Genomic DNA, 11,054 nt, shown 5'->3' on the forward strand with positions numbered 1-11,054 from the left:
TAAAATAACAAAAGTTAACTTTTATTAACCACTTACTTTGTGCCAAGCATTATCTTAATACTTACTTTAACCCAATGAGGTGGGTACTTTTTAATCTTCTTTTCACAAACAGGAAACTGAGCGTAAGAGAGAGAAACTAACTTGCTAAGTCACAGATATACTAAGTCATTTGAACCTAGGTGTGTTTGACTCTAGTCTACTAAAATATGACTAGATCAAGGAGAGAGGGGGAGGACATTCCAGGAAAAGATGACCCAAGCTAGGGGAGAAGGTGCTACTCAGGGCATTGGGAGAAGGCAGCAGACTGAAGTGGGGAAGACTGAGCACGGGAGATAAAAGTACTGACTTTTGGAGAGAGTGTGCCCGCTTTCCTTCACCGCCACTACCATTGCCCTTTGTAAACCTCGAATCCCGCAAGAGCCTCTTTACTGGACTTCCTCTTCCGCTTTCATCCCTATTCATCTCAGTATAATTCTTACTCTTCTGGGTGTGATTGTTTTTGGAATGCAAATAGATCCTCTTTTTATAGTGAGAGAGAAAGAAAGAGACAGACAGGAAGACAGAGAGAGGGATGAGAAGCACTAGCTCTTTGTGGTGGCACATTAGTTGTTCATTGATTGCTTTCTCATATGTGCTTTGATGGGGAGGGGGGCTCCAGCCAAGCCAGTGACCCCTTGCTCAAGCCAATGATCTTGTGCTCAAACCAGCGACCTTGGGTTTCAAGCCAGTGATCTTTAGGCTTAAACTAAAGACCATAGGGTCATGTCTACGATCCTGCACTCATTGGTTACTTCTTATATGTTCCCTTACTGGGGATAGAACCCGTGACCTTGGTACACAGGGACAATGCTCTGTCCAGTGAACCACCTGGCCAGGGTTTAGCCATATATATATATTTTTGACAGAGACAGAAAGGGACAGAGGGACAGATAGGGACAGACAGACAGGAAGGAAAAGAGATGAGAAGCATCAATTCTTTGTTGTGGCACCTTAGTTGTACGTTGATTGCTTTCTCATATGTGCCTTGACCAGGGTGCTACAGCAGACTGAGTGACCCCTTGCTCGAGCCAGCGACCTTGGTCTCAAGCCAGTGACCTTGGGCTTCAAGCCAGCGACTACAGGATAGTGTTTATGAGTCCACGCTCATGCTCAAGCCAGCAACCCCTGCTGCGCACAAGCCAGATGAGCCCATACTCAAGCCAGCGACCTTGGGGTTTTGAACCTGGGTCTTCCGTGTCCAGCCTGGTCAGGCTGTCTAGCCATTTTAATCCTTCAAATCTTATTCAACTTAAATGTCATTATCTCCAAGAGGCCCTCCTGAGTCCCCACTCCACCTAGATAAGGTTTCACTGTCCACTCTCATAACAACCTCATCTTTCTTGGCATACTTTAGCATGTCATGTGATTATTGTGTTTGCATGTTTAAAGATTAAGGTCTGTCTTCATCACAGACTGTAAACCCTTCACAGGGACAATGATTGTATCTGTTTCCTAATTGCTGTATACATAGTGTTTAGCACAGTCCCTGCTTATGTTGTTTCCAATAAGTGTTTGTAGAATAAATAGATGAATTAACAGATGGATAAGAGCCATATCTTCTTTTCCTTGAGTGGTACACACACAGAAACATATGCTGTTAGTGCTCAGTAGACGCTTGAATACATTTTGACAATGGGCACAAAGATTTATTTCAGCTTTAACTTTATTGGTTTGGCTTCTCTAGGGTACCCAGGAGTGGGGCTGAGGCAGGAGCTAAAAAAGTGAAGGGCAGAGTCCAGTCCCGAGCTGGGTTCAGTCAGAGTCACTGAGATCTATGGAGAGTAGAGAGAGGAGGGTCATTATCAGCTCGGAGTCAGCAAAGTAAATTTATCCTGGCACCTAGCCAGAGTTCAACTGCCCTACCTTCACCTACCTTCAAATGGCCTTTTTAATTATAAATAAAATTATTCAGAAAAGCACAGAGACTGTTATTCACCTTCCTATGGAGATTTTCTTTTTCTTTTCTTTTCTTTTCAATTCAGTGAGAGGAAGGGAGACAGAGACAGACTCCCACATGCGCCCCGACCAGGATCCACCCAGCAAGCCCACTAGGGAGCGACACTTTGCCCATCTGGGCCGTTGCTCTGTTGCTCAGCAACCAGGCTCTTCTTAGCACCAGAGGTGGAGGCCAAGGAGCCATCCTCAGCACCCAGAGCCAACTCACTCCAATTGAGCCATGGCTGCAGGAAGGGAAGACAGAGAGAGAGAAGTAAGAGGGGGAAGAGTGGAGAAGCGGATGGATGCTTCCTTATGGAGATTTTCTCATACTCTCTTCTCTATTGTTCTGGTCACATTCTTCTCTCCCTTCTTATCCTCCTACAGGAGGTTTTCCCATATTTGTGCCCTCAATCCTTTCTTAGCTTCCCAGCATTGAAGTCAATGTATTTTGGTTTCTGTGCCTCGGTGTCCGCATTCTGAATGAGTGTCCTGTCTCACCCTTTAGGTGAGTGGGTCTCTCCATGGTATTTAGCTGTCCCTTTCTTCTAGGACCTAACAGATTGAAGGACTTCTTAGCTGGTAAAGTGGATTCAAGGACCGCTGAGACCAGCAGCTGCTACAGAAAAGGGCAACATGCCTACATCTATAGGGGCTCCATCGATGAGAAGGTGCCATGGCACAAGGGTACATAGGGAAAGCTGAGAACGGGATGGGCAGGTCGGCTCAGGTGGGCAGGGGAGGTGAGAACAGCATCTCACTTGGAGGAAGTTGAGAAAAAAGTATAAGCAGTGATACTAGCTGCCAACATTACTGAACTCTTATTACTCTACAGGTGTTGCTGTCAGCTTTTTCCTTGCATTATCTTATTTAATATCCACCTCAGTCCCACGAAGTGGTTTAAATAGCCCCGATTTTCATGAAAACACCGAGGTTCAGAGAGTCTAAGAATTTGCCAGCCTGTGTTGGGGTAAAGGTCTGGACCTGTGTCTGACCCCAGTGTTCAAGCTCAGAACCACTGTGCACGATCCCCGGAGCCCCCCAACTCTGCCACCTGAGCCCGCAGAGCTCCATCGGATCCGCCATCCAGGCCAGCAGCTCTTGAATCACTAAGTCCTTGAGCAAATCTTCGTCACTGGGCGTCTTGGGGAGGGAGCTGCAAAGCAGAGAGCCTCAGGCAGGCCGCCTTGGTTAGGCTGGGCCCCACCCAGAGAGAGTAAACACAGGGCCTGGGACTCCAAGGGGGCTGGGGGTGGGGGGAAGGAGTCAACACAGCTGCCTCTCGGTTACCTCAGCTTTTAAAACTCCAACCCGTTCTGTCTGCCAGGGTACAGTCTCTTCAGTACAGGCAAAGCCAAACCGAAATCTGGTGGGAGACATCCCACCACCCCTCCACCTCTACAAGTATCCCAGAATGCATTCCAAACCCCCAAAGGATTATTTTGGGAAAATTCTCTCTTCATAATGATCTGTGCCATAGATTCCTCAGTGCCTCAGAAAGGAGGCAACTGATTTTCGGGGACTGGCCGTAGGACAGGATGATCCCTGTTCCACAAATACCCTTCCCCGTGTGCGGCAGGGAGAAGTGGGGAAGCCAGTTCCTGAGGTCTCTTTTGCTGCCCCACTCCTAAGTACTAAGTCATCAATCTTAGAAACCCCAGCCCCCAAACCCTCCCAAGCACCCCGCCCCCATTTCTCCCAGGCTTCTTCCTTAAGCTGAGGCTGACCTCCAAGAGTTCAGTGCAGACCCCTCTTTGAACTCCAGAGTGGAAGGGGCTGCTTATCTGGGGCCTGGCCCTGCTCTGGAGCCTGGGAGAGGGAACAATGGGGGGGGGGTCAGGAGGCCCCACACCCCTCCTTCCCCTGTGGGCTGACTCACCCCTGCTGCTCCCTGGCCTCCTTCTTCCTGTTAGATTGATGGGCCAGCTCTAGGGCCTGGGCCTCCCTCTGAGTGATGTTGTGTTTCCAGCTGGTAAGATAAAGATTAGGGAGTGGGTGGGGGAACAGAGGGTACCTCTTTCTTCACTCAACCTCCTCACTGCTTGTCTTCAGCTGCCAGTGACACAGCTTACGAGAACCTACCATGTGTTCCAAACAGCGAGGGCAGGCAGAGATTTGGCAAAGAGAATGAAGGAGGACAGGACAGTTTATTCTATTTCCAAAGTCGGCAGCGGCCACCCCCCAAAAGCCCTTGGCCACAGCTCAGTTTCCCCTGCCTGCATCCCCAGCCTCCTGCAACTCCTTGGTGAGCCCCCACATTCTCACTGACCCTTCCCCTGAGAAGAAAAGGACTGGAAAGTTGCCCTAGTCCTGCCCCCAGACTGGACTGCTGGCAAGTCAGGGCCGCCATGTTGTCCAGCTCCCTATCGTCGCCTCAGTGAAAGGCACCACCTGGAGTTGTGCCTCACATGGCCGTGGGGCCACGTGTGGCGTCTGGTCTGAACGTAGGAAGGCAGAGCGAGGCACGGGGAACAGAAAGGGCTTGTACAAGGACTCACTCATTCTTCTTCCCCCTCTGTGCCAGCAGCCAGTTCACAAAGTCTTGTTGGCGAATCTTGTCCATGGCAATACTGTAGTCACTGATGAAAGTCCCCTCGGCGTACCTGCGGCTGCGAGGTCTGGAGCCTCTGGCCTTAGTGAGGAATCTGAGGGGCAGGGAGAGGGGAGAGGTAGGAACCGGGACACCATGAAGGGGCAGGATGTATAGGGAATCCAGCTGCCAGCCTCAGTGACTGTTCTGACAGGAGGCCAGCATCTGAGAACAAACCAGCCCATTTCTCAGGAGTCAGTTTTTATGGAGACACCACCTTGTCCATGGATTAAGCCCCTTGGACTTTATTTTCAGCAGAAAGGCCCACTTCCTGCATCCTCAGTGTGTGCGGCTCTGACTTCTGGGCAAAGAGGGACCCGAGGGCCCCCTTATCTCAAAGGACTGAGTCACAGTTCCCTCCTTTACTCCTCTTGCCCTGGCCACACCTGATTTAGATCTCTGGTTCCCAGTCAGTTCTGACAAAAGTGAGCTCTTATACATGAGTCAGGGCCTCTAACAGCCCCTTAATACATACATTCATTTAATCTTCAAAACACCCCTAAGAGGTAGACACTATTTATAGCCCCCCCCCTTTTTTTGTATTTTTCTGAAGTTGGAAATGGGGAGGCAGTCAGACAGACTCCCGCATGCGCCCGACCGGGATCCAACTGGCACCCCCACCAGGGGGCGTTGCTCTGTTGTGACCGGAGCCATTCTAGCGCCCGAGGCAGAGGCCATGGAGCCATCCTCAGCGCCCGGGGCCAACTTTGCTCCAATGGAGCCTCGGCTGCAGGAGGGGAAGAGAGAGACAGAGAGGAAGGAGAGGGAGGAGGGGGTGGAGAAGCAGATGGGCACTTCTCCTGTGTGCCCTGGCCGGGAATCGAACCCGGGACTCCTGCACGCCAGGCCGACGCTCTACCGCTGAGCCAACTGGCCAGGGCCTATAGCCCCTTTTTGTGAATGAGGAAACCAGGGTGCAGAGAGATTAATTTAGCACACGTCATAGGGGGCAGATCCAGGATTTACCCCCAGGTGGTCTGGAACCAGGTCCATGTTCTTAGCTTCAACATGATACTGTCTTTCCTCGCACATGTTTCTGACAGCCATATCTCAAATTCACATCACTGAATTTACACAAGCTAATAGCTTGCCCTTGCATCCAAGAAGGCCCAACTCTTTACTTGGAGAGGTCTCTCTTGGTCCCCCAAACCCAGAGCTCCCTGCTATATTCATTCCTAATACTCTCTGCTTTTCCTCACAGTACCCATGACGGTTTGCGGCTCGCCCAGGTGGTTCCTGGTCTGTTTTCTCCTTGGGCCTACACACCCCATGGAGGCAGGAAGCCTTTGTTGACCACTCCTCACATGTGGCCCCTGCACCTGGTACACAGGAGGTCCTCTATAATATTTGACCAGCCCTGGCCGGATAGTTCAGTTGGTTAGAGCATTGTCCTGATATGCAAAGGTTTTGAGTTCAATCCCCGGTCATAGCACATATAGGAACAGATTGTTGTTTTTGGTATTCTCTCTCTCTCTCCCTTCCTCTCTCTCACAAATCAATCAGTAAATTAAAAATAAAACAAAATTTGATCAAATTCTTAAATGAGTGCTTAAGTGAGATGCTGTCATCTACTTCAGACACTTAGCCACTGAGAAGTCCTTCCAGAGATCTAACCGCAGTCTCTCCTGCTGCAACAGTAGCTGATGATAAATACTCTCTGGCTCTGTCTTCACGTTGCACTCAGACTGCTGGCAGATTTTTCCTGGGAGCTTCATTCCTCTTGGCCTGGAATTCCTTTCTTTCACCCGTCTCCCTTGAAAACCAGAACCCAGTCATCTCCCAGCCCCCTGCCCTGCAGCTGGCCCCACCTTCCTCACCCCTACCTCGAATCACCCTCCTCCTTATCTCCTAGCACCACTACCAAGAGCAGGGACACCAGCAGCAGAGAGATCTTCATGGCCACCATCTTCCAAGGGTGATTTTCTGACCTAAGAGAGAACAGGACCAGGATGAGGGGAGCACTGTGTTGATGGAGCAGCCAGTGTGGCGATGCACTAGTGCCACCTCGGAGCTCGTGGGGTCCTGAAACCCAGGGGACACTGAGCCTTGGGGTTTGGGGCTTTTCTAGGAGGCTGGAGCAGGATCTTAGGGAGGGTGGCGGTGCTGAGCGTTACAGTTAGTAAGTAGAAGGAACAAGGAGTCTGGCCAAGAGTTGAGCCTTCTTTTTGTTTTGTATTTAAATGGAGTCTGGGTAGGGTGGGAGGAGGGAGTGGGGGAGGGATCCAGGAAGAAGAAAGCAGCACAGACCCGTGTGCCTGGACAGCCCCCCTTCTGGGCTTCAGTGGCGAGACATCGCAGGCATGTGGTCTGGCGAGATTCTCCCCTCACAGCCCTCCAGAGTTCACACCAGCCAGCCGCCCAGCCCCCACACTGGCTGTCACCTAAATCATCACAGCCCTCTTGCCCTAAGAGAAAGCCACACTTACGGTCTCCCTGCCCAGACTTCACTATCTAGACTCAGGGAAACTCTTTCTGAAGTCGGACCCCTCCTCCAAGGTCCTGCCCCTTCCTCCCAGGGTTTTTAGTAGAGGTGAAGAACAGTAACCTTCCTCCCAAGCCCTTCCTGCCTTGGTCACCTGAGTGGTAAAGGAGCCATTAGAGCCACCTTCCTAGTTCTGACATCCAGAAAAAGATAGCTAGATGCCAGAGTGCTGAGCTCCTCGGGGTGCCCAGGCCCACCTCTCTCCAGTGTCCCCTGTCCCCGCGGCTCTCTTACCAGACGTCCTTTCCAACTCTTCCAGAAGAAGGGCGGAGTGGGTCTCCTCCTCCAAGCTGCTGGCCCTTCGCAGCCTGCCTCCAGGAAGTCTGCCCGACCCCTTTATATCCAGGCATCACAGACCCTCTGATTAGCCTAAAAGCATCTTATCTCAAGAAATTAAGCCCACAGCTCCTGCCACATTAAGTCCATTTTACACGTAATAAAGTTTCTCTTTCCACCTGAGTTGTACTAATTGGTGATTAACATTTGGGTATTTCCAGCTGCCGACTGGGGCCTGCCCCTGAGCAGGCACCCTAAGTACCCCCTTTCTACTTCCTCCCTCCTCCCTTTTGAGCACAGGGTCCAGTATTCCTCTATCCCCCCTTATTTTACTGGTGTCCTCAGTTAAAAAGGATGTCGTTGGTGAGAGCAGACTTGGGAAGAGGGGCACTAGCCGGGGAAGGAGGAGACTCCTCAAGGCAATAAGCTCCTTCTGGGTGGGAGAGGCTGGGGCTGCAGTCATTTGCACCCCAGCTCTGGATAGTGGCCTTTAGCTTGGGCAATGTGGCAATGTCCCCATTGAGATACCTAGCTGAAGACTCATTGGGGTGCTCCCTTTGCTATCCTCCAAGTACTCGGTGCGTGGAGTGGCACCATCCACAGGGACTCTTTGTCTAGGAGGCACAGAGCACAGACTGCATTCTAGGTAGACCTCCAAGGGCTTCTTCCCCGTGTCTCCCTTCTCCACTTGCTGTGAGTATTAGAAGCCATAAACAACCAAGCCTATTAGCTCCAGGGCCTAATAAAAGCCACCTTCTTTCCAGGTGAACTCCCCAGCCTGAATTTCAGCTTCAGCATGAAATTAAGTGCTTGTGTGGGATGAGAGACAACTGGACCAGGAGGACAAGTCAGCTCTGCTTCCTAGAAACCTTGCCTGCCCACAACCCATTTTCACCATCTAGAAAACCTTCCCTCTGGGCAAGCTCTCCAAACTCCATCTCCCAGCTATCGATGAGCAGATTAGACATCCATTCAGATGTGGCCTCCAAAGGGGGCGTGGGGGCTGCTTGTGATCTTGCTCCCTGTTGAACAACACAGTTACTGGGCTCAGAAGGGTTTGTGTCAAAACCCTGGAGGCAGAGGATATCCGAGAAGGACAGACATCACCCTCTGCTGGGTCCTGGCCGCCCTGAGACCTGCCCAGTTCTCTGGGGGTTTGTTTTGGGGGGTGGGCTGCTTAAAAGGCCAGTTGTGCTTTACACCCCTACCTAGCCTCTTTTGGAGGAGACCTCTCTGCAGCCCCCTTGCTGTGTCCCTTTGATCTCTGGTTCTCATGCTTTGCTGTGCAGTAGACAGACCGGGAGAATGTGGCCTGGGCCCTGAAGAGGGAGGGGGGAGGTTGGGGGGGCCAGTGGAGGAGATCACAGAAAATGCCAAGCTCCCAGAGGAGCTCAGAGGCCCCCTTCCCCACAAGGCATATTGGGAAGCCAGGGAATGGCAAATATGGCCTTGAGAAGTTTCTGGGGATAAAAAAAAAAGTTTCTGGGGAGAAGTTTCTGGACTGGATCAAAATTGTTCAATAAATCCCACTGCTAACTTGGCCAGCCCATTCATACCAGGATGAGAGATATACCCTGCCTGGTACGTAGAATCCGGGCAGTGTAGGGAAGGGGTAAGGGGGGAAAGCTTGGGAGGAGGCAGAGCTCCAGTCTACTGGAGAGTATTTCTAGAATGTGGGGGTCAGATAGGACACAGGGGACGGGAAGGTAGGAGGATCCCTCCAACTAGCCCAGAGCCCAGATAAAAAGGCTGATGGTGGCCCAGACAGTTCGAGCTGGGGTTGTGGCGTGATGTCTGAGGAGTCCTGGAAGTCAAGGAATGTGTGCAGGGAAGGGGTGATGGCAGGACGGTTGCAAAAGAACCCAGGGTCCTGCTTCCCATGCACTCCTGGAAGCCCCAGGAATGAGGACTGGGACAGCAGGGGAGCCTTTGGGGTTTGTTGGCTCTTTCAGCTCAAGATGGTGAGTCACCTCCCCCTCAACGCACCCCCCAGCCCGTGGCCTGCAGGACCACCGCAGACATTCCAGGCCCAGCCCTGCAGCCAGGCGTGGGTGACTCAGGCACTGGCCGCAGCCTCCCTGCACGGACTCTGCTTTTGAAGTTCAGTGCGTCTTCAAGCTCACTGACTGACTCTGGAGGCTGACATCCTTCTCTGATCTCTCTTAAAACAGGTGGCAGATTAATTCTCCTCCTTCAGAGGAGACAAGAAGTGACAAGGTGACATGAACACTCACACATTTTGTCGAGTCACCTGGTCTACCCTGATTCTTAGAAGGATTACCTGCAGCTTTCCTCGGTAGTCATGTCACAAACTCGTCATGGTCCCAAACATTTTTGCCCACACCAGCCCCCATACCTCTCAGGTAAAGAGAGATACTTTCCAGAAGGATCTTTATGAAAGAATATACCACCTGCAGCTTTCCTTGGCCATCCGCTACAAGGGATCGGTTTGGAAGTCCCCTCTCAGTTCTAACTCCAATCCCTTTTGCTGTTTTCAAAGACTATTTTGTTTGCTTTTGTTTGTGAAGGAAATAATAGCTCAGCTCTTAGTAGTTGCAGCCTAATCCCTGGGAGGAGAAACCCAGTGAAGAGTTAGAACTGGGAGGGGTGGCCAAAAAGTTCTTACTTCCAGGAAGGGAAAGAGTTGGTGATGCATTTAGGATAAAAGGCCAAAGGGCATTTCTAAGCCCCTCCTCCTCCCAGGTGTGAGCACATTCCGCAGAAAGAGAGTGTGGTGAAACGGAGGACTTGGCCTTCCTTTCTCCTTCTTGGGGATATGAAAGATGGAGTGGTTTCCAGGGTCCCTAATGAATGCCACCTTTCTACGCAAATACACATAGGGATTCCTGCAATGGGCATGGAGAGGACCTTCTGCGATTTCAGCAAACACACCCATCATTAATTAGGTTAGGGCGTGGCCTGGTTGGGTGGAGAGAAGGGAGTAGCAATCAAGCCTCAGGACCATCTTCCCACTACTCCTGAGTTTATGTTCAACTTTGGGCAAAGTCCTTACTCACTCTGAGCCTTAGCTTGCCTAACTTGAAATTGGGGGTGAGAACACAAAATCTGCCCTGCCTACGTCCTAGTTAAGAGTGAAGTTAGTGTCTTGTTAACTTGAAGGCATTGTGCGAGTGTTGGCTGGTGGTTTTTGATAGATATGTGAATTCCAAACTGCCCTCTTGCTGTTCCGCTAATCTGTCAGACTTCACCCTTACTGGACTATCACCCCTGAGACAAAGGAATTCCAAAAAGCTGACAGCCCGCCCCAAGGAGGGGCTCCGGACATACCAGGACTTTTGATTCAACACCCACATGCTCGAAGCCCCCCAAGGAGGAGCATTCCGGACATACCAGGACTTTTGCCTCAGTATCCCCTCAGGCTCTCCCAAACACTATATAACTCACCCCTAGTCTGTAACTGGTGCTCTTCTCCCCCAGGAGAAGTGCCCGGCAGGGTTCCTTTCTTCCTTTCAATAAAGCCTGTTACTCTGGTCTTTCGGACTCCCATGGATTCTAACAGTTTTCTCTGGAATGGTCTCCTCCGCCTTAATCTAAGGTGAGAATCAAATAAAATGAAACAATAAAGCCAGGCTGGTTCAGCTCAGTACCTGGCACATAGAAGGCTGGCACCTAGTAGGAGCAAAGGCTTTGGAGACAGACCCACCTAGGCTTGCTATAGGGTGCGCAGAGCAATTATTCTTCCTGTGCTTCAGTTTACTCTCCTGTAACATG

At 51.0% G+C, this 11,054-nt stretch overlaps 1 protein-coding gene across 1 annotated transcript; it reads right to left on the minus strand.

The window, feature by feature from the left end:
* Positions 1-1,689: 1,689 nt before the first annotated feature.
* Positions 1,690-7,344, minus strand: GIP (gastric inhibitory polypeptide). The gene is made up of 6 exons (XM_066366413.1): positions 7,281-7,344; positions 6,388-6,492; positions 4,473-4,619; positions 3,854-3,943; positions 3,029-3,130; positions 1,690-1,811 (listed from the first exon to the last, which is right to left on the minus strand). The coding sequence occupies exons 2-6, from the start codon at positions 6,468-6,470 to the stop codon at positions 1,802-1,804; spliced, it is 432 nt and encodes a 143-aa protein (XP_066222510.1). The 5' UTR covers positions 6,471-6,492; positions 7,281-7,344; the 3' UTR covers positions 1,690-1,801.
* Between the last annotated feature and the right edge of the window lie 3,710 nt (positions 7,345-11,054).

The sequence above is a fragment of the Saccopteryx leptura genome, chromosome 2 (genome assembly GCF_036850995.1).
Source record: "Saccopteryx leptura isolate mSacLep1 chromosome 2, mSacLep1_pri_phased_curated, whole genome shotgun sequence".
Lineage (NCBI taxonomy): Eukaryota > Metazoa > Chordata > Mammalia > Chiroptera > Emballonuridae > Saccopteryx > Saccopteryx leptura.

Bases quoted from the DNA above. Each gene is read 5' to 3' on its own strand.
- GIP (XM_066366413.1), bottom strand. From the start codon at position 6,470: ATGGTGGCCATGAAGATCTCTCTGCTGCTGGTGTCCCTGCTCTTGGTA. The intron at 4,620-6,387 runs GTAGGGGTGAGG...CCTGCCCCTCAG, and splicing joins AAGGAGGAGGGTGATTCGAG to ATTCCTCACTAAGGCCAGAG. The intron at 3,131-3,853 runs GTGAGTCAGCCC...TCTGCTTTGCAG, and splicing joins GAGGCCAGGGAGCAGCAGGG to CTCCCTCCCCAAGACGCCCA.